A 23,129-nucleotide genomic window follows, 5' to 3' on the forward strand; every position below is an offset into this window, starting at 1 on the left:
TTTGGCCAGAATTCATCACATGACTTGCATGTGATCATTTTTTAGGGGCAAAATTGTCAAATCAAAATTTACATAATCCATCTATAGTCCCTTACATTTCACAAAATGAATCATTTCGTCCCTTACATTTCACAAAATAAATTTTTTCGTCCCTCAGATTTCTCAAAATGAATTTTTTTATCTCTCATTGACCACGTGTACGAATAGTTTTTATTTTTTTAAATTCATGAATATATCTATTTGATTTTATGTAAATAGTACAAATAATATATAATATATCTCTATTTGATTTCACCTAAACAGATCAATATGTACATGGGTTTAAATCTAATAATTTTGTTTTAAACCTATATATATATATATATATATATATATATATATATATATATATATATATATATATATATATATATATATATATAAATGTGATTTCACCATGTGAATCTATTCAATATTTGTAATCTTTTCTATTTTAGTAATAATTCATTTATTGAGTTGTTTAATAAGAGTATCTAATTAATCGGTGTTAATTCGAATTCTATAGTCATGCTAACAAATTACAATTTAAATCTGAAATTTTTACTCGCTACCTTTAAGTCCAACAATTGAATTCTTACCTTATGATTATTTTAAAATTTGAAAGTGTCAATTACTTACTTCTTTTTGTGATACTTTTCCTTTGTTTATTTTTTCTGTTTGAATTTAATTCGATATAAATACTTGATAATGTTTAGAATTAAATATCTTCTTTGTTTTCAATTTTCGAGTAAAAGGAATGAACATGAGTGAAAAACTAACAATTTTTTTAAACCCCTATATATATATATATCTATTTTAATTTCACATAAACAGTATGTTTAATCTAAAATTAAATAGAGATATATTACATGCTATTTGTATTGTCCATGTGAGATCAAATAGATATATAAATTAGTTTAAAAAAAGTTATTTACACACATGAACAATGAGAAATGAAAAAATTTATTTGTAAAATATGAGGGACAAAACAATTCATTTTTGTAAAATGTGAGGGACAAAACAATTCATTATGTGAGATGTGAGAGACTATGGATTGAATTATGTAAATTTTGCCCTTAAAAAATAATCACGTGCAAGGCACGTAGTGGATTCTGACAAAAAACTAGTCGGAAACCTAGATATGGACCAAATTTAATCAATATGAATTTGTAGGGGACGTAAAAGTACACTTTTAAAAGTAAGGGACGAAAAAAGTCATTTTGTAAAATGTAAGGGACTTTTTGAACGATTTTCCCTCACAGTTATTAGATCTCTACATTTAAACACTTTCTCAAATTAATTCATTTTTGCCAAAAAATTAAGACGTGAAACTTTCTTGATTGACCAGAGATACCCATTTGCCAAACCCTTTGATTAAGTAACAATTAAACACGCAACTATGTACTAACATGGAGAATCCTAAAATGTGAAAATCTTATTGGCATGAGCTCTCTCTCTCTCTCTCTCTTAAGATTCGAAACTTATCTCTTTGTGATGAAGATGAGGCCTAAAGGTACGAAAATCCTTGGATGAGTTCTCTTTTTTTTTTTTATTTATTAAGATTTAAAACTTATCTCTCTATGATAAAGATGAAGCTAAAGCTTGAAGGTATGAAAAGTTTGAATCTGGACTTATTCTGCACAGGACTATCACCGGGCAATAGAGATAATGAATTTTAAATTTTTTTATTTTTAAAAACAATGAATCGGTGACTCGACCGATTGAACCAGAAATCGGTGTCTTAGCCGGATCAATCACCTGTCTTTAGGCACATAGTTACATCACATGTCATCCTCAAATGTGAAAATCCTCAATAATGTTTGGGAACCTGTGGTAGATTCTAGACCTTAAACGAATACAGACAATCTCGTACTACTGCAGCCTAGGGATGTAATCGAGTCAAGTCAAACTCGAATATTGCTATATTCGACCTCGACTCGACTCATATGTACCTAGGCTCGAGCTTGACCGAGTCCAAAAAATCGATACTCGAGACTTGACTCGATGAACTCCCTTTAAGCTCGAGACTCGACTCAATAAGACTCGACTTCAGGCAAGCCTTATCAAGTCGAGTCTAATCAAGTTTTTTGACTCGACTCGAAAAATGTACACTTATAAATGCAGTATAAATTATACCCATAACAGTCATTTCATAATTATAATACATATATATTATTTAAATTATATATATTAATTAAATATATCCGGCTCGACGAGCTACTCGTCGAGCCATAAGTCGCAAATTCCTGACTCGAACTCGACTTGAAGTATATTCGAGTGACTTCAGACTCGGCTCGAACTCGATTTGACCGAGTTCAAGCCAAGTCATTGACCGATCTACTCACGAGCTACTCGACAGTGGTTCAGCTCGCTTACATCCCTACTGCAGCCTTAGGAAATGTCTTCCGAAGTTCCTCTCCACTTGCTGAAGTGCTGGACAAAAGCAAAAGTCAAGCAAAAGTCTCTTCCTCTCACTTTCAAGGTCTAGACAAAAGGACTCATTAGTCATTAGTGGTATTTTAGCCCCACTATAAGCTTACTTCCACGTATCTTCCTTGCTGCCAAAGCAGAACAAGCCAATAGGTCCTTATCTCTCCCTCGAGTCTTTGCGATTACGAGGTAAAAAAGTAATTGAGAAATATTTTTATAAAAAATAAAAATTTTTTGAGAAAAAATTACTTTTCAAAAAAGTATGTGGATCTGTCCAGGAGATTCAGATCTGTTGGTATTTATATGTCGCCTTCACGATTTTCCGTGATTGTCTTTTGTAACAACATTTGGTAAACTACATTGGAACAAATTTTCGCAAAATGTTACTAATTGCAAAGGAAACTTGTTACAAGCCTCAAAAATTAATGATGACAAAAGAATTTCAGTGGAAAACGTGAGAGGCAGAGAGTATATATTCCACACAGAAAATTTCTTTTTTGATCGTTTTTTGTGATTATGATTAGAAAAAGAAAAGCAAAACTCAATTGGACCTAAGAGAATTTGGCAACGTACGATGGTGTTAATAGGAACCATTTTTTACTTATTCGGTGAAATTATTCATGACAATATCGAATAACCTCTCAAGTTTTAGCCAAATTATTTTGTCAAGTCGAGAATTTATTACAAAAGGGTTGATTCAGTACAAATTGCAATTGGAGAAGAGCTCGTCCACGTTTAACATAAAAATGGATCCAGTCATGGTCTTCCAGGAACATGTCACTGCCCAAAAAAGTGGTTGAGGAACATTGGAGAAAGGGTGTACGAATAAATACGGTCAAATTCATATGAAAATAACAAGATTCAATCCCTGCTTAAAGTAATCCATCTTAAGATTCCCTACTAATTATATTCAACCCAAGGCTAATTTTTGGATTTAAGGATCCCTTTTCAGCGAGTGCTTCGAAGCACTCGTTAGTATATTTAAATTATATACTGAGATTATCATGTAAAAATACACACCATATTTATTATATCCTTGTATTTAAAATGCTTTCTCAAATTAATTCACATTTGTTTTAAAAAATTAATACATGCAACCCTCTCAATTGACACGGGACACCGGTTAACCAAACCGTTTGATTAAATAATAATAGAACACAGCTATGTAATGATACAGAGCAGCACTTAAGAAATGTGAAAATTCTAAAATGTGAAACAGTGAAAATCTTATTGGCATTGGATCCACGGTTGGGCACACAAATGTTGGCCAATTGCTTCATGCCTCCCCTGACAGACCAGGTTCGAACTTGGCTGAGGGATTAGGGGAGGGGGAATGAAAATTAAAAAAAAAAAAAAAAAAGTTAGGCAGTTGGTCACATATCACCCTCAAGTGTGAAAATCCTCAATAACGTTTGAGAATATGGTAGAATCTAGACCTCAAAGAAATACAAACAATCTCTTACGGTTACAGCCTTGGGAAGTGTCCTGTGAAGTTCCTCTCCGCAAGCTGACGTGCTGGACAAATGCAAAAGTCAAGCTGAAGTCTCCCCCATTTCACTTTCAAGACCAAAACAAAGAGACTTTTTATTAGTGGTCTTTTAGCCCCAATGTTTAGTGTTACTCTCACTGTATCTTCCTTGCTGCCAAAGCAAAACAAGCCTATAAAAATCCTTTCATTTCTCCCTCTGGCTCTGATCATTGCGAATTGTGTATCTGCACTGAGGTTTTTGTACTACTGTAAGAAGCTTTCCTCGTTACCAAGTTTATTAGTTCTTTTGCTTCTCTTAATAATTCGCTGCATGAAAGATATGATGTTAGTTAATCAATTTTTCTGCTTTATACTTGTACCCTTTGTGTAGTTTCTCTGAGTTTCTAAATTGAATCCTTGCTACTCTATCGAAAGAGGTCTCTGCTTAGTTGTATTAAGGGGTATTCATATCTTTATCCCTTAGTCGTATTAAGGGATATTCATGTCTTTGTTGTTCTTAGAATAGAGTGTGAAAATAACATATTAGAAATCATGGTGTAAGTTTGATTAGTTCTTCTTACTGTTCAGGCAAAAGCAGCTGCTTTAGATTCTCAATTGTTGAAATCAAATTCTTTTTTACTTAAATTCTGTTCAGGGTTCTGACACAATCCCTTTTTTTGAAATAGAGAGAACAAAAGAAACCAATGAATTCCATTTGGATTATTTGTTTTTAAAGGTGGTTTTTTACTACAGCAGAGTTTTTCAAAAAATTTTGCCATAAATGTTTTTTGTGGTGTTTTTGAAGCAGTTTTTGGAATCTATTTTGAGGTACCTTTTAAAATTTTTTAAAAAAAGTTAGAGTACTTTTAAAAAAATTTTAGAGTATTTGAAAAAATAATTTTTGAAAAGCAGGTGAATCCAAACGGAGCCATGGTAGTTGAGGACAATGTAGAGGCTCTAAAGCAGTGTAAGTTTTGAGTACATTTCCTTCTTATTAATTTACCTAAAAAAAAAGGAATAACAGTTCTTTGTTTTTCTTTCTAGTTTTATAGTTGTTACCAGTTTTTTTTTGTTCTTTTAATAATTCGCTTCATCTGAATGAATAGGTGATCAAGCATATGAGGAGGAACAGATGCACTATGTCCCTTGGGAATTGGTTGGTCGTCCTGGGAATGATTCTGAGATATTATATCATTGCTACCTAATTGCTCTTCAGCCTGGTTATAGTTGTGATACCATGCCTCACGATATTTTGCTTGCTACAAGAGCTAGGCTTGAATTTGATGATGAGACATTGACTTTTGAGTTAGATGTTGACAGAGGCAACTTAAAGATACGAATGAAATATGTTACACATATTAAACTAACGTCTGAAGAGGTAAATATATAAAATGACAATGCCAAAATAATTTTCCTATCACATATTAAGTATTAGACAGAGAATTTAGTCCTATTTTGATCATGCGACATCTCTTTTGCCAGGTTCTTCTTTGCCAGAAGTTTCAAGTTACACTTTTAAGGCTACTCCTTGATCACAATCAGAATAAGCTGCAGGAAGCATTGAGTGGATTAAATCAAAACAGTCAACGTGACGTCTTTGATTATCTTCTGATTCCATCTACAGGCCTGCATGAAAATCCATCAATTGATTGGACGTGTGTTAGTTCTGTTCTATTTCCTCAGGAAAACATTTCAGATAAGCATATGGATTGTTGTTCTAACAGAGTTCAAGGTCGCTACGTGCACACAGTCAATGGATTGATCTGCAGCTGCACATTGCAGAATTCTTTGGTAGTGACTCCTCATGATGGTATCATGTATTGCACTACTGGCATTTTGGATGATTTGAACAGCAATTCATTGCTAAAGCGGAAAAGAAAATGGTATGTATAAAAGATATAAAGCAAACTTTGCAAAACGGTATGTAAAAGAAAATTTCGTATGCAAATATTGTAGGCTGAAGTCAAGGTTGTGTGTGATAAAATGTCATTGTAGGCATGGGATCACATTGCGCTTCGAGGAAGAACCATTTCTTAGTGGACAGCATCTGTTTACGGTGCAGAACTATCTTCTGGGATGTAGGAATCAAAAGACAAAAGGTTGGTGAATCATTTAGCTACGTTTCAGATTTGGCCCTACGTTTGTACTTGTTTTCGGTTTACTGAAGTGCCTTAAAGGAACTTGTGAAGCACAAATTTTGCAGTCTATAATCTCAATCTAAGGGTTAAGTAAAGGCTATTACCCTGTATACATCTTTCAAAACTTACTGCAACAAAGAGAGTTTGGAACCCCGCTTCTTTTTGTTACTCTATTTGCAGATGGAGATGATGCTTGTTGAGGTTTAAAGATGTTACTGATTTCCTCAAGAACATTCTTTCATTCAATTTCGTCAAAGCTTTTGTTTTCGTATCTAAATTTTATAGATTGAGTTCTTAGTTTTCTCACCCTAAATCTGTTATAGTTGCATTGATATGACTAAGGAAGTTGAATATGCCCTGGTGTTATACAGCTCCTTTTCTTTATTGTTTTGATGTTCTCTGGGGCTTCTACCCCCGTTCTTGGATACTAGTTCAACTGGTTAAGAGCATCTGACTACAATGATAGGGTAGTTCAACTGGTTAAGAGTATCTGACTACAATGGTAGGCTCCATTATGATTTGATAATCACAAAATTTCTTATGGTTGGTGACCTTTTTCTTTTTTCTTTCTTTTCTTTTACAACCCTTGTAGGCTCAAGAAATGCATCAGTTGAGTTGCCTCCAGAACTTTGTGAAGTGATCATGTCTCCTATATCCATTGCCTCAATTTTTTCCTTCTCATATGCTCCATCTATCATACACCGGATAGAGTCCTTCTTAATAGCTGGCAACTTGAAAAGAATGCTCGTGGACCACTGTACGCAAAATGATATAATTCCGACGATCAAGGTTTATCCTCCAACTATATATGGCTTAGAAACTATACTAAGATGGTCTCTCATTTTATTTTATGTTATTTTTCTTGTGTGCTTGTCATATTAGGACTAGTGGAAAACTTACCTTGAGATCCTTCCATGCTTGAACAAAGAAAAGTTTTCTGTCATGCAATGAACAAGCTGAGTTGGTTAGAGCTTTACATCATATAATGAGGGTTTAAGCCCCATTTCCTCCCCTTTAACCAATGTTTTTAAACTCAGACCGGGGAGTGAACCGGAAAACCTTTCGGTTCACGGTTTGATCCAGGTTCAAAGGTTTAATAATTTTTTATTCATTTTAGTATTAAACATTTTGAATAAAACTAAAATATTTATTTTAAAAAATAAATACTTAATAAAATCGGTTGAATCTCCCAATTTTTTTTGATTCAATTAATTCTTTGAGTTTTTAATTGAACTAGTTGGAAGCATGGCTGGTTTACAGTTCAGTCGGTCGAACCGATTGGTCCAATCCGATTTTTAAAACATTGCCTTTAACTGGAGCAGACTAAAAACAATAGCAAAGGGTACAGCAAAGGGTTTCACGAATCTTTTTTTTTTTTTTGGGCGATACATAGAAACATTTATTAATATGTTGCAAATGAGTTGCAGAGAACATAGCTCCCTAACATACATTTTAGATATGCTAGCTATCTATCTGTGAAGGAGTATCTTCATTTCCAATATAAAACCCAATAAAAATTACTAGAAAACAGCTGTTTGGAATTCCTTCATTCCAATACCAGTCCCAATGATCCTTGTTAAGGATGAAAGGATGACATTCCTCCATGAAGCCATCATATGTCTCACATTATGGACCACAGATTCAAGTATGAACATAGGTGAACAAATTATAACCTGGAATAGTTCATAATACCTTGCTCTGCATTACTCGTAGACAATTGCAGCTAAATCCAACCTTCTTAGCTTAACGGCAAACTAATTCGAAGAGAAGTTTCTGCAAAACCATTGATTCATTACTGCAAAGCATAAGAACCTCTATATAAGAAACATAGACTGCACTAGCAAGGGAACAGTTTCACCAAACTTTGATCTGCTTTTGCTCATGGCTAGACTATGTAACTGTGGTAGGGGCCCAAAGGGAGAAGAATTTGGTTTCTACACTCTTTTTATTTACTTTATTCTTCACTCAAGCCAAAAAATGAAAAGTTTCCTTCTCATTTCCTTTCTTGTTCTCTGTTCCCATCTTCCTATAACTTAATCATAGTAAAACACAACTGTGTTGCAAGCTTGCTTCAATGTGATTCAACAAATAATGCTATGGTTATTTTTTTGTACTGGATATAGATTGATAATTCCTCTAACTAGTTTACACGGATAGGCATGAGCTTATTTTAGAAAACTGCTGCCAAAAACAGCTGTTAGAATGGAAAGTCAAAGGTTTGATCTTATAGGTAGAATCTGTATTGCATTACAGCAGGCTTTTTAATTTTAAGGGCAAATTCCTGTTTACCCTTATGTGGTTTAGTATTTTTTTACATAACCCCCTTATAGTTTCAAAAATTATATATAACCCCCTCATGATTTGGATTAAAGTGTCAAAGTGACAGAAATAGTCATTCGTAACGGAACTTCTAAAAATGTCAAAATTACCCTTATAAATACATGACACATTAACCCCATATGATTTTTATATTTTACCATATTACCCCCTTATGATTTAATACTTTACCATATAACCCCTTTATGGTTTTCAAAATATACACATAACTCCCCTTGGTTAATAAATAATTTTCAACTTTACATAAGGGTTGTTTTGACATTTTAGGTGATTCCGTTAAGAATGATCATTCCCGTCACTTTGACACTTTAATCCAAACCATGAGGGAGTTATGTATAGTTTTTGAAATTATAAGGGGATTATGTAAAAAAACGCTAAACCACGGGAGGATAAAATGTAATTTGTCCTAATTTTAACCATAAGCTATGCACAGCCTAGATTGTCAAAGGTAACAGAACAAGATGAGGTTATTTGTCCATCAAACCTACATAAATATTTGAGTGTACTAGCATTAGTTGTAAATTAAAGCAAGCTGGTAGATACTTTAAAACCTGAAGTTCAGTTTGAATGTCTCAATCTTTATGAAAAGCATTCTTACCAGCTTTTTGTTCTTTTTTCTTCATTGGCTTGTCCGCAAAGGACCCAAAGTTGAAAGTAGTAGCTAGGAGTTGCCTCATAAATATTTTGAAACTAACATATGCACATTTACGTCTATATTTTTTGTTTTGGAACTAATTTACCGTCCATTTTATAGTCAAATATTCTTGACAAATCTGGTAGACTCGCACTATTGAAGAGAATTTCAACAGATTTCTCTGTGCTAATGTATTTCTGCTTTTAGGTCGTGGAAGCAATTACGACTAAAAATTGTCAAGAGAATTTGAATTTGACACCATTGGCAACCCTTGGAGACTCCTTTTTGAAAGATGCTGTGAGTCAACAACTATTCAAGAGACATCAAAATCACAACATAGGTCTTCTTACGGAGGACAGGAAAAAAATTATTTCCAACAAAGCACTATGCAAGCTAGGATGCCATAAGAAGATACCGGTAACTTTTTTCTTTTTTTAAGTTACTGTTTTATTGTAGTGTCCATTATGAACTTTTCGCAAGAGAGACTCTCAGGAAGAGAGGTCGAAACGAAAGTCTAGACAAGGAAGAGATATGCAGAAATTTTAGGTAGATTAAGAAATTGAATATTAACTGCACTTACTTTCAGACTGTCTAAAAGAAAAAGAAACTATACTGATAACTTGAATAGTTGGGATGGATCAAAAGTGGGGATTGAAGGTTGGAGGCATATTGTAATTGCATCATCAAAACATCACAATTGGTGTATTTAAACTTTTTCATGGAGAGCACCCCAAAACAGAATTGCCAAATTAGTCAACTCAATTTTTTTTCAGTAGGAGAGGGGTGGGGAGGGGGGAGACGGGAATTGAATCCAAGGCCTTTAATTCGTGGATCTCAACCTTAGCTACTAGATCAAGACGACCTCAACAGTCAACTCAATTTATTATACATACTTGATCAATTCAGTTTACTCTCATGAAGTTTCTTCAGCTTACAGTAATATTTGTTTTGCTTTATGACTTGAGTATTGGATCGAAGATCTAATTCAAGGCATCTCAACAATTGCCTTGAGGGTCGAAGATCTAATTCAAGGCATCTCAACAATTGCCTTGAGGGTCGAAGATCTTGACCAATATACACAAACTGTTCTATTTGCTCATCGGATTTCAGTTTTCGACTTTAGGGCTTTATCCGCATTGATCGTTTTGATCCTAAAACATGGATCATACCTGGTGATAACTCTAGAGCCTACACACTGGAGAAAGAGCAGCTTTCACCTAGCAGAACTATTTATGACAGGGAGAAGAGGATGATTGAAATGAAGACCGTTGCTGATGTAATTGAGGCCCTCATTGGTGTATTCCTTTGCTCTACCAGTGAAATAGCAGCCTTAGCGTTTATGGAGTGGCTCGGTATTGAAGTTGACTCTATTTATGTGCCTTACATAAGGCCACTCCCTGCAAATCCAGGGGAGGTGGTCGATCTCAGATTTTTCGAGACGCTATTGAATCAATACTCATTCCATGATGCTTCTCTCCTTGTTGAAGCACTTACTCATGGTTCATACAAGCGACCTGAGAACCCCAGATGCTATAAGGTAATCTCTGCCCTTGCTTTTTCTCATGTTGTTATAACGGTAAACCATTCTACTTGTTTTTTGAACAATTTATGATCTTGTTGGGAATGTCTTCAGTATTTCCTCTGTTTTATTTTCTCAACTTGATTGTGCATAGGCATGTTTTTTTGTTATGTCAAACTTTGATTTCCTGCAAAATTGTGAAGCACTTAAATCTCATCTACTGAAATATCTTTTTGGTTGCTCGTCCGGCTTTAGTATTTTTCCCAGTATTCATTTTAGTGGTTCAAGATATATATATATATATTGCACCAAAAGAGAAGCTGTTTGATGTGTATGGTGATATTATTTGCTTGCAGAGATCAGCTTTTTGAAGTCTAGTGCCATATTTCATACTACAAGAAGTGGTATTAGTTGTACTTTTTTGGCCGAATTGATTAGTTACTTACAGGTTCGCTAGATCATTCGAGTCTATTTGAATTACTATATGTATTTTGGAGCCACCAGATGAAATCAGAATTAGCTACCACTTTAAGCCTAAGGGGGAAAGGTCATATTATTACTTGTTTAGTTGATAATAGCCCTGGAGATATATGTCTTTCCGCACACGATTACTTGATTAAGTGCAAAACTATGTCTGTTGGGAAAATTTACATAGGAGGGGTTTGCATGCTCTGGTTCTTCAATGGCTAGATTGCTTACATGATCCTTATATCATGCACTAGTTTGAATTTGTCAATAGTTCCATACTGCAGAAGATATCACTGGCATGCCTTCTAGTAAAGATATTATTGTGGATCTTTCATGTTTACCTATGTTCCCATTTCAATGGAATTTGCAGCGTCTAGAATTTCTTGGGGATGCGGTGCTGGATTATCTCATCACCAAGCACCTCCATAATGAGCATCCCAATTTGTCTTCTCGATTATTAACAGATTTAAGGTCAGCTTCTGTGAACAATGACTGCTATGCACGAGCTGCAATTAAAGCTGGACTTCATCAGCACATTCTACTACACGATTCACAACACCTGAAGCCGCGCATTCTCGCTATTGTTAAAAATTTTAAGCAATCATCACAATACTCGACTTCTGGGTGGGAGTCAGAGCCGGTAATCAAGGTAATCCTCCATCTTTGATGTAAAATAAAAAACAATCTTTATTATTTTAGCTCTGGCACAGTGTTGCTTATGATATCATAAGCTAATTTTTTTTTATGTTTCTTTGAGTATTTAGTTGCTAACAACCTCATATTTTTCAGATTCTTGCAGATATTATAGAATCTCTTGCCGGGGCTATATACGTTGATTCTGGATATGACAAAGAGGTTGTATTTCAAAGCATAAAGCCACTTCTTGAGCCTCTGGTTACCCCTGAGACACTAAAGCTCCAACCTGGGAGGGAACTGAAGGAATTGTGTGAGAAGGAGAACTTTGTCAGGAAGGAGGAGGATGGCAAGCTTGAGGTTAATGCAAATGGTGCCATTTATGTTTGTGGACTAACTGCAGCAAACAAGAAGACAGCAGAAAAAATAGCATCCATGAGAATTCTGGAGATGCTAAAGAAAAATTATGACGCCGGGGAGAGCCACATACAACCTCGCCTGTCTTGTGATATCAGACAAGTCAGATAGCCTTATGGCTGGATCATATAAGATCCTGATGATGTTTTTATTCCAAAAAATAATAATAATAAACTTGCTTATCATCATCATCATCATCGGAAAGGTGATTCAGATTGTTGGTGTTTTTGTCGCCTTCACGGTTTCCAGCATAGTACTCTGTAACGGTACTGGTAAATTATAATTTGGAACAAAATTTTTGCAAACAAAATCACGAAATTTGAATGTGACTAATTGCAAAGGAAACTTATTACAAACCTCTGAAATTAATGATGACAAAGGATTTCAGTGGAAAACGTGAGAGGCAGAGAGTGCATATTCCCCGCAGAAGTTCTGTTTTTTGGTCGTGTGGTTATGGTTAAAAAGAAAAGCAAAATTAAATAAGACCAAAGACGACAACTTTCGCACCGTAGATGGCGTTAATAGGAACCATTTATTCGGTGAAATTATTCATGACAATGTCGAATGACCTCTCATGTTTTAGCCAATTATTTTGGCAAGTGGAGAATTTACTAAAAATGGGTTGACTCTGTACAAACTGCAATCAGAGAAGAACTCGTCCAGGTTTAACCCTAAAGAGCCAAAAAAAAAAAAAAAAAAAAAAAAGAGACTTCAGTCATGGTCTTCCAGAATAATATCACTGCCCAAAAAAGAGTCCAAGAAACCATAAAATTGAGTCTCAATTTACATCAAATATGAAAATATCAAGCATGAGAAGAGCAATCATTTGCAGTAAGGAAAATAAAGGTACAATTGAAATTCGAGAAAGATGTGATGTAAGTACATACATTCACACTTATTGTACCCCCGCATATAATACACTTTCTCAAATTAATTTATTTTTACTAAAAAATTAGCACATGAAACCTTCTTGATTGGCCCGGGGCACCAGTTAGCCAAACTCTGAGATTCATATGCATATATAAATGGAGTTTGGATTTTACTTTTAGGGGTAGTTAACGAATGACAAGTATGATAGTGCAATAGGTTAAACTAATTTACAATTTTGTGATAGGGACTAGGGCTGTACAATGAATCGAATAGAATCAAACTTTCCACAGTTCGAGTTCCATTCAAAGTTTGAGCTTGAACTCGAATCTTACACAAGCTCAAAATCTAAACTCGACATCTATTCGATTTAATATTTGATGGGTTCAAGCTCAATTCGAGGGCTCAAAATTTTATTTAATCTTTCAATTTTAATATTAAATTGTTACAATACTTATATTTTAAATAAAAAAATATCAAAAATTATTGGAATCGAATCGAGCCTTAATGAGCCGAGTATCTACAAGTTTGAACTCAATTTGATACTATATATGAATTTTAATTCTTATTTGAATTCGACCTCAAGTTCATTGAAAATTGAACTGGAATCAAGGCTAAACTATTAGTTAAGGGTTCGATTCATCTATAGCCCTAATGGGGACTTTAGCATAACATGACTACTGTACCCTCTTTTTATGTAATTGGTGCGTGGTGCATCAGCATCTTAAATAGTGTTTGTGGACGCAAAATGACTAGCTTATCCTCTAATGTAACCATCAATTTTTTCATTAGCATAAAAGAGGCAGCCCATCAGTTTAAAAATCAGCGGAAACCTGTAATTTCTAATAAAACTCATTGAAATAATAGGTCTCATTCAAATCAATAATTGAATCATGTTTAAGACAATTTTAATGTGTAATAGGGAGTTTTTGGCTAAAATAACCTACTTTTTAAAAAATAATCCAAAGTAATGCTCTTTCAGTTTTTATTCCCTTGTTAATCTAGTTATTGCCGCATAGGCTCCCTATCAAAGGAAAAGAATCACTTGTAGATCTTTCCTTCCATATATTACATAATTTTTCTTTGTTTGGTGCCTTAAGGGCATTCTATAAGCAAATTGAAAAAGGAAAGTGGGTTTACAATTAGTGCTTCAAAAGTATCGACCACCCCCTAAATGGCAAATTTGCAGAGGAACTTTTTTTGCCTACCATTATTCCTACTTAGCATTATTTTTTATCATAATATTACAAGTTCCTCTCTTTTTTCTTGTAACATGCAATTTTGTATATGGCGGTCTCCTAACTTTGTACATTTTAAGAAGTTTATAAAAATTCAAATTGTTTGACACACGAGTAAGCGTTTCAAGATATGTGATATCACAGTTTTTGTGAACAGCAAAAATTCCATTGGAGAGGGAAAAGATAATTAACAGAAATTTCTCTTGCATTTTTGGACTCATAACAAAAGCCTTTTCAAAAAAAAAAAAGAGAGAAAAGAGAATATAACTAGGTCATTATTAGTACCCAAGTTAACACACTATTATATGAGCCAATCTATTATTTACCTTTGAGATTGTCATAAGTAGTAAAATTTAAACTGTTGAAATGTCATTAACAATCGATGCGGATTGTGACTCTCATAAAGAAAGAATATAAGAGGACAACATGGCAACAAATAAATTAACAAAGGAATAAATTTTGAAAATGCAATAATTTGGCAATAATTTCGAAGGAGAATGTCATTGTGAAAATAAACTCATGTAATAGGTGAAGAATCAGTTTTCTAGGCCGTTACAAGTGTAACTGAAGCCGCCTTCGAGTTCTTTTGCATTTTTTGGGCAGTTTCTTTTGGATATAATAATGGAAGTTATTAATACTAAAGATTGTTGGTTCAGCTGATCGTTTGCATTTGGAGCAGCTGTTTAGAGAGGTATGTTTATTCTCTATCTCTCTCTCTCTGCTAAGGATTAGGTATTTTTGAGAGTAGTTTTCAAAAATTTTATTGTAGTATTGTATTTAAAATTTTTTTTAATAGATGCATTAGGGTGTTTTCAGGGGTATTTTTTAGATGTATTTTAGGGTATTTTTAGAATTTAAAACATTTTAGGTATTTTTTAAAAGTTTACACCACTGACCGCTACCACCCGCTACTACTGTCCTCTCCCTCCTCCTTCCTCCTTTTTTTTTCTCTCTTCCTCTTTCTCCCCCTTCTTATTTCTCTCTCTTCTCCCCTTCCCCTCCTTCCTTCTCCCGCCTTCCCTCCCCTTCCTTCCTTTTTCCTGCCGGCACCCTTCCCCTCCCTCTCCCTCTCCCTCTCCCTCTCCCCCTCCCCCTCTGTGACTGGCCACAACCAGAGATTCAGATCTAGTAGTAACTGGTCGCAATCAGAAGCTAGTCGCGACCATCTGGTCGATGGCCGTGCACCAGCAACCATATCTGAAGTGGAGGGGAAGGAAGAGGGGGAAGGAGTTTCTGGCATAGGGAAAGGGTAGGGAGAGGAGAGGAGAGGAGAGGAGGAGGAAGGAGGGAAAGGGAGGAAGAGGAAAAGGGAAGGAGGGGGAGAAAGAGAAGGTGAGAGAAGAGAGGAGGGAGGGAATGGTGGCAGTGGTGGTGGTAGGTGACGATGGCGGTGGTGGGTGACGAAAGAAAAAGAAGTGATAGAATTATTAGGGATAATTGCAGAAACCTCCATTGAGGTTTCTGATATTTGCACTGACCTCCCCTGTGGTTTGAAAAATTACACTGACCTCCCTTGAGGTTACTAATCCTTTGCAAATTTAGTCCAAACGATTAAAATATTATTTTAGGAAGTGAAATTAGAATTTTATACTAGATTTGCCCTTTGTTCTACATATCCAATGAATGACAAAGTACTATAAATCAATTAACAATTAATAAATTTTAAGGAGCATAATTTATGGGCAAACACGCATTACTCATTTAAAGTACCAGCTCTTTACGAGTATTTTACTTTCAAATATTTAATTTATGATAAATATATCAATATTTGTATGTAAAATTCAAAAATTGTTATAGTAATATTTTTGCAAAAAGGAAATCAATAGGTTATTTATTTAATATAAATTAAATATTTTTTTTAAAAAATAAATGACTCATAAAGTATTAATTTTTTATGGCTTTCATCCATTACACGAGTAAAGTATTCGCTCTTTATGTGCATTTTATTCTGAATCATTTAATTTATGTTAAATACATAAATATTTGTAACTAAAATTGAAAAAGTGTTATATTAATATTTTTACGGAAGAGAGATTGGTAGGTTTTGTATTTAACAAAAATTAAATATTTGAAAGTAAATACAAATCTTTATTTGAGCGTAAATATTTGTATCAAATTAAATGTTTGAAAGTAAAATACCCTTAAAGAACCGGTACTTTAAATAGTCACCGACTCTTTATAGGCAAACACGCATTACTCATGTAAAGTATCGATTTTTTACGGATATTTTACTTTCAAAAATTTAATTTATGATAAATATATCAATATTTGTTAGTAAAATTCAAAAAGTGTTACAGTAATATTCTTGCAAAAAGAAAATCGGTAGGTTATTTATTTAATATAAATTAAATATTTTTTTTAAAAAAAATGACCAATAAAGTATTAATTCTTTATGGCTTTCATCCATTACATGAGTAAAGTATTGGCTCTTAATGGGTATTTTATTTTGAATCATTCAATTTATGTTAAATACATAAATGTTTGTAACTAAAATTGAAAAAGTGTTATATTAATATTTTTATGGAAGAGAGATTGGTAGTTTTTGTATTTAATAAAAATTACATATTTGAAAGTAAATACAAATATGTATTTGAGCGTAAATATTTGTATTAAATTAAATGTTTGAAAGTTAAATACCCATAAAGAGCCGGTACTTTAAATAGGTAATGCATATTTGCCTATAAACTATACTCCTTAAAGTTTATTAATTGTTAATTGATTTGTAGTATTTTGTCATTTATTGGACATGTAGTACAAAGGACAAATTTGGTAAAAAATTCTAATTTCACTCCCTAAAATAATATTTTAATCGTTTGGACTGAATTTGCAAAGGATTAGTAACTTCAAGGGAGGTTAGTGTAATTTTTCAAACTATAGGGGAGGCCAGTGTAAATGTCAGAAACCTCAGGGGAGGTTTCTGCGATTATCCCGAATTATTATTATTATTATTGTATTTGTGAGCTGTTTTTTATGGATTGATTTTTTGAAGTTGTTTTTGTTTGTTTATTTCTGTAACATTGTATATGAAAAATTAATTTTTAAAAAATAACAATATCCAAACGGAGCCAAATCTTGTTCAGATTCATTTGTAGATTTACAAAATATTGCATTTTGAGTTTGCAATTATAGTGTTGTCTCATTAGTTCTTTAGATATTGCACGAATCCTTTAATTTGAGTGCAAAATTAATGATTCCCATAAAAATATAAGAATACTATTAGATGTTTAACCAAAATTTTAAAATTTTGATGCTTCTGATGGCACAGGTTATCGATGCACTGCAAAAATTTGGTGATCAACGTATGTTCAGGATTGGTACTGATAGCTCACAAATGTGTTAGATTTAGTTATCGGAAATATTCTATCTTGTGTGTAATCTCTCGTTTTGTCTGCTTTGCATTTGTAAATTAAATTGTTATATTTATGATAGCACATGAAACATTTAAGTTGTCTGTCTTCAATTTAGGATGGATGGATCTAAAATTATTGATGAATAGTGCTATGGTACAGATGTCGATAGGTGACTTAATATAAAATAATGGTAGTTGACTTGAACATTCGGTTTTCGTTCCTTTTGTGACAGTTTAGAGTCATTTGCATCCCTTTTTTGTGAATTAAATAATTCATCCAAAAGTACATGTAACTTTTCCAACTCAATGCATAAGATTGTCTTGTAAAATGGTAAGTTCTAATTACTTAACAAAATTTACCTTTTTAATATTTAATCTTACCATTTTTGTAATGAAATTTACTATATTTTTTTTTTGTCAAACTTACTCTCTTTATTGACAGGTAAGTTTCTAAGGTAAATTAGTGAGTTTGTCCAATAAACTAGCAAATTTTAAAAGTTACCTTTTTATTTACTATCATTTTGATTAGACTTACTAATTTAGCTGTATGTAAGTTTTTCAAGTAAAATAGTAAGTTTGTGCAATAAAAAAGTAAAATTTGAAAATTATCTTTTTATTAGTCAAATTTACCATTTATCTGACAAAGCTTACTGTTGATCTCATTAAACTTACTAGTCTAGCTATATGGAAGTTTTTCAAGTAAAATGGTAAGTTTGGACAATAAGGTAATAAGTTTTAGTCATCCATATAAGTTACCATTTCAATACACAAAGTTTCTAGTTATCTTCCACAATTTAGTATAATTGTAAAGAATTTACTAACCAAGTTTTAAGTAAGTTTCACTAATATATTAGTAAGTTTGTGCAATGTAGTAGTAAATTTTAGTCCCTTACAAAAAATACCTTTTTATTAATTAGACTTACCCTTTGTTTTTCAAAACTTAATATTATCGTAATTAACTCTAATCCAACTTTGTGTAGGTTTCACATATAAAATAGTAAGTTTGTGGTATTAAGTAGTGAATTTGGCAAAACTAATGCTTACCAAATCAGTATTCAAACTTATTATTTTCATAGCACAATTTACTCTATAATCAAAATACCATCTAATGTTACTGTTTCTCAAGTAAATCACTGAACCACACCAAAAAAATCACCTTGCTCTAATTAGCCTGACAACATATAACTGCTAAGTTTCGTTCAATCCTCCCTCCCTTTTCCTTTTGCCAGTTCTTGCACTATCCTTCCGACTAACTACTCCCTCTAAATTTAGAAAGGGCAAAGCCGGCATGCAAATTATTGACCACAGAGAACTATACTGGCAAAAGAATTCAACTAGCAATGCATGTTTGGTGGAAAGAACATAACTTTTTGAATTAGCAATGCATGTTTAGCGGAAAGGAAACAACTTTTTTCATCAACGCTGCAGATAAAGCAAAAAATTGACAAACTCTATCGAGCAAAAAGTTTTTCACCTGCAGAACACGGAGATAATCATATTGCAGCTTGCTTATTCTCAAAAGGTTATACATTTTTAATACAAAAATTCCATTGTCTACTCCTCAGCCACTTCTGATTAGGAGATCAAAGCAACATCAATTGAACTTAAGAGATCCTTCAAAGCTAAGAAAGATTTTGGGATTGATATCAATAACAAATCGCTAAGGATTTTGGGTTTTGGTTTATGAAGTATTCATGAAAAATTGGTAGTACAGTCGCATATATTTTGCCTTGAGATCAAAATGGATTAAAAGGGGTGGGGAAACAATGGGACTTGACAATAATCTTTTTTTTTTAATAATTAGAGATGGTTTAAGAGGACATGCGACACTTTTTTTTGGTAAAATTAGTGAAAGAATTTGTAAATTTCATTTTACCATTTTTGCAATCAAGAGGTAATTCTCATCTAATATTAAAGATTACTATTTTTATGGCTGAATTTACCAATTTTATGATCAAATTTACTACTTTACCTTCTTACCTTACTTTTCAAGATTCTGGGACTCAAGAAACTTGAATGACTGATTGGTAACAAAAATGATCGTTAAAAGTACTGGTCTAGACTGTGGGAACTGCTTATAACTAGTTTTATCATTAAAATATTTAAAAGTGAGGTTACGATAAGTCACCATAGCATTATCCTAATGTGAAACTAGTAGGTAACAATTCCAGCAAAAGTTAAAAGGATAGACAAGCTCTACTCCACTAGTGAACTTCTATGGGGAAACTAGTGCTCTTGTTTTCTTAGGCCACCACCAAAAGTAGTAAACATGAGGGTGGACTTTGAAGTGATAATAGATTCTTCTCCGTGCAATGCATTATCGGGAGTCTTACTATCACTTCACTTGAGGCTATGCTCTCTTTTGTCCATCAAATAATAAACTACTAAAGCTTGCATAGAAGAAATGAAAGAGGTTCAAGTTGCTGCTTGGAAATGCTACATTGCATCTCTTAAAGGGCAAAAGAAAGAAAATTTTATTTATTGTACAAATTGGCATGCACCTTAAAAAAAAAGAGAAAGAGTGGATGGTCATGAAGTAAACATAGAAAAAAAAGGAAATGCCTCTGATGAAGAGCTCGAGCAAGTATTTGTGGATATCCTAGAAGAACATGAATGAAGTGAGTATGGTGATGATGACTTCACTAAAGGAGAAAGAAAAACAAAGGAAGTTACTGAGGAGGAACTTTTCCAAGTTATCAACAACCATTTCGTCCATCTAGTAGAGTATCTCAAAAGACTTAGCAAAGTAGTTCTTTTTGAGAAGAAGGACATAAGTATGACAAGTTGTGTGGAGAAATCCTGGGTTTCTAACTCGTTCCATTTGAAGTTTTATTGTCAACAAGAGCTTCTAACTCGTTCCTTCTAGGAAATCCAAAAGTTCATGATGTAATCAACTCAGGAGTGGACAAGCTTCATCATCTTATATCTTCTAGTTGATTAATGAATTCCTATTATATTCAAAAAACTTCTAAGAAAACTCTTAAAACTTTAGCTATCTTGGATTATTGAAAGACACTATACTTAAATGAGATCTCGTGAAAATAAACGGACAACCCTCCTAAGGATGCAAGCCAAGTAGTTAGTCCTCCCGAAGGCGTAGACTACTAATCAAACAAATATGGTCCTCTAAATGATGCATAATACATAAAGATTCATTTGGAAAAAAGACTCCTCTAAGTCTAAACTTAGAAAAAATTAGCAAAGGGGTGAAAAGTTAATTCCAAATTTTCTACTACATTATATCATAGAACTCTTATTTGGCTTTTTGTGGCAGTTTACAAAAAAAATTCTTAACTGAATAGATGGAACTTGATTTCCATGTGAAGCCGTAATATATTCAAGATTTCAAGTTACCTTTATTTCCATTGTATATCTTTTATTCAAGTAAGCAAAATCCTTTATGCATTACTTTTAAGTAAATAAAATTGTGTAGGAGCAAATCTTGTGCTTAATGTAATATGTTCTTAGTTTTATTTTTTCCCCTTCAAAGAAAACCACCTAGTATGGTGGGGGTTTAGCCACCCTACCATTTGAATAATTTTTATAAGTTTTCATTCCTTGTTTCGTTGTTGTTTTGCGAGAAAGAAGATAATTACTTCTGCATATTAGGATTAAACGTTTATCATAAGTCATTGTTGTTTGGTATGTTATGTATATGTTGTTATAACAAGCCTTTCTCTTAATTCCGGTGAATGCTATCACCATGATGATCAAGTAATTGCTAAGTTTGAAGATCAAAGGCAGCAACAAAGCTATCAAAGAAATTCCAATCTCAGTTTGAAGATTAAAGGCAACGGCAAAAATATCAATGAAATTCCAACCTCTCATAAGCTAATACAAAGCTTTACCATCCAAAAAACCTATAAATTCATCATCAGAAGCTGCCACACCCTCAAATGGCGAATCCCAAAACCCATATCCAAGAATTTGTTTTAAAGCTATAAAAATCATTTCGATATACGGAATTTCACCTAAAACTACTAAAATATTGTCACTAGTAACTTTCATTGTACATAAAACCATAGTCATAAATAGTCCCTCCAAGATGCCATTTTGGAAACCACTTTTGAGTTAAAGGATTTCGTAATGGTAAGAGGGAAAAGTGCAATTCTGGAAAGCAAACCTCGACATATTAGGCCATAGCATGACCCATGAATCTGACACCCATAATGTCAAGAACTTCATAAATGTCATGTTTTATTTTATAATAGACCTTGTTTGTACATGTCTATAATTAGAAACTCAAACGAAAGTACAAACTTTAGCCATGTATTAGTCCTTTGTTATGTCATTACCATCTTGATGAAAGATGAATTGTTTGTTTGAGCTTACCATGATTTAGATGTACCTTGAAATCGTGTAAAAGCTTTCAAGATAACTTTATTAGCCACATCGGTCAACAGCAATTTTCCAAAAGTTACACCACCTTCCACACAAAGGGATTATAAAAATTCATAATGGTAAAATATTAGTTTAAGACGCATATATTTCTACCCTAATATGATTATAAGTATCTATTAATTTTTCTTTTATGTTACTCTTGAGCTATTGGATGACAAGAAGCTGGTTACTCAAGGGAAAATTTCTGAAACTTAAGAGGCTTGAATCACTGGTTGAACCTTGACTAAATCTTTCCCAAATTGGTTTTTCAAAATCTTTCCCAGATTTAAGCGGCTAAAATCTTTCCGAATTTGGTTTTTCAAAAATAATTGAATTGTTTTCAACTAACTTTTTGGAATTGAGAACATATGTCTAAAATGTTTGACATCCATGCAGACTAACAATACCATTTTTGTTGTGAAAACTGGCCAAACACGTAAACACATGAAGCTGCAATTAGTAATTTTGCCACCTAAATGATCAGATATTGCTCATTTTCCTGACTAAATTCAACAGTTAACAATTGGGAAGGGGAAGTGTAACTCAACATTCAACATGAGGTCATATCGTCTTAGTATCTGTTTCTGAGATCATTTTAAAGCATAGACTGTTCATAGAAATTATTAAAGAAATCATACGTGAATGAAGCATAATTGGAGATGTCAAGTGAATTACTGGCAGAGTCAATATATTATACAAAAGAAAATTAATATATACTTAAACGCATATTAGTGTAGAAATATATGTGCATTAAATTAATAATCTACCATTTTGAATTTTTATAATCCTGGTTACTCCTTTCATCCCATTGTTATTGTCATATTTTCACTTTATTGATGTATCAAAATAAGAGTCACCATTCAAATTTAACACATGCTTTCCAATCTTATCATTTGAAAAAGCAACTTTTAAAATCCTAATACACATCTATTAAGAGAATATTTTGAATTCAAAGGATGCTTTTGTCAATTTATTAATGCCACCTCATCTAGACATATGATTATCATGTCTCCGTAAAAAATTGGATTTCCATAAAACGACTCTAATATTGGGACGGAGGGAGTATGTGTAGTGTGGGGAGTAATGCTCATAATAGTCTTCACATTTTTTAGGAAAATGGCCATTTTGATCCTTTATCTTTTGGATTTTGGCCAATATAGTCCCTTGTCTATCTTCATGACCATTTTAGTCTCTTATCTTTACAAAAGAATGCCAATTTAAGACCTCTAATGG

General features: G+C 33.2%; 1 protein-coding gene across 2 annotated transcripts; it reads left to right on the top strand.

Moving 5' to 3' along the window:
* The first annotated feature begins 4,098 nt into the window (after positions 1-4,098).
* LOC113694813 (endoribonuclease Dicer homolog 2-like) lies at positions 4,099-12,250 on the top strand. Of its 2 annotated transcripts, none has more exons than XM_027213695.2 (10): positions 4,099-4,185; positions 4,829-4,883; positions 5,023-5,294; positions 5,399-5,799; positions 5,912-6,015; positions 6,647-6,843; positions 9,233-9,442; positions 10,149-10,562; positions 11,383-11,661; positions 11,802-12,250. In XM_027213695.2, the coding sequence occupies exons 2-10, from the start codon at positions 4,847-4,849 to the stop codon at positions 12,171-12,173; spliced, it is 2,286 nt and encodes a 761-aa protein (XP_027069496.2). In that variant the 5' UTR covers positions 4,099-4,185; positions 4,829-4,846; the 3' UTR covers positions 12,174-12,250. The 2 variants fall into 2 exon arrangements, with proteins under 2 accessions (XP_027069496.2, XP_027069499.2); XM_027213698.2 differs by having other exon boundaries at positions 4,161-4,185; positions 4,826-4,883.
* Positions 12,251-23,129: the final 10,879 nt, after the last annotated feature.

The sequence above is a fragment of the Coffea arabica genome, chromosome 6e (genome assembly GCF_036785885.1).
Source record: "Coffea arabica cultivar ET-39 chromosome 6e, Coffea Arabica ET-39 HiFi, whole genome shotgun sequence".
Classification (NCBI taxonomy): Eukaryota; Viridiplantae; Streptophyta; class Magnoliopsida; order Gentianales; family Rubiaceae; genus Coffea; species Coffea arabica.

Coding starts and splice junctions, on each gene's coding strand:
- LOC113694813 (XM_027213695.2), top strand. CDS start 4,847: ATGGTAGTTGAGGACAATGTAGAGGCTCTAAAGCAGT. Junction 5,295..5,398: donor TTAAACTAACGTCTGAAGAG/GTAAATATATAA, acceptor CTCTTTTGCCAG/GTTCTTCTTTGCCAGAAGTT. Junction 10,563..11,382: donor AGAACCCCAGATGCTATAAG/GTAATCTCTGCC, acceptor TGGAATTTGCAG/CGTCTAGAATTTCTTGGGGA.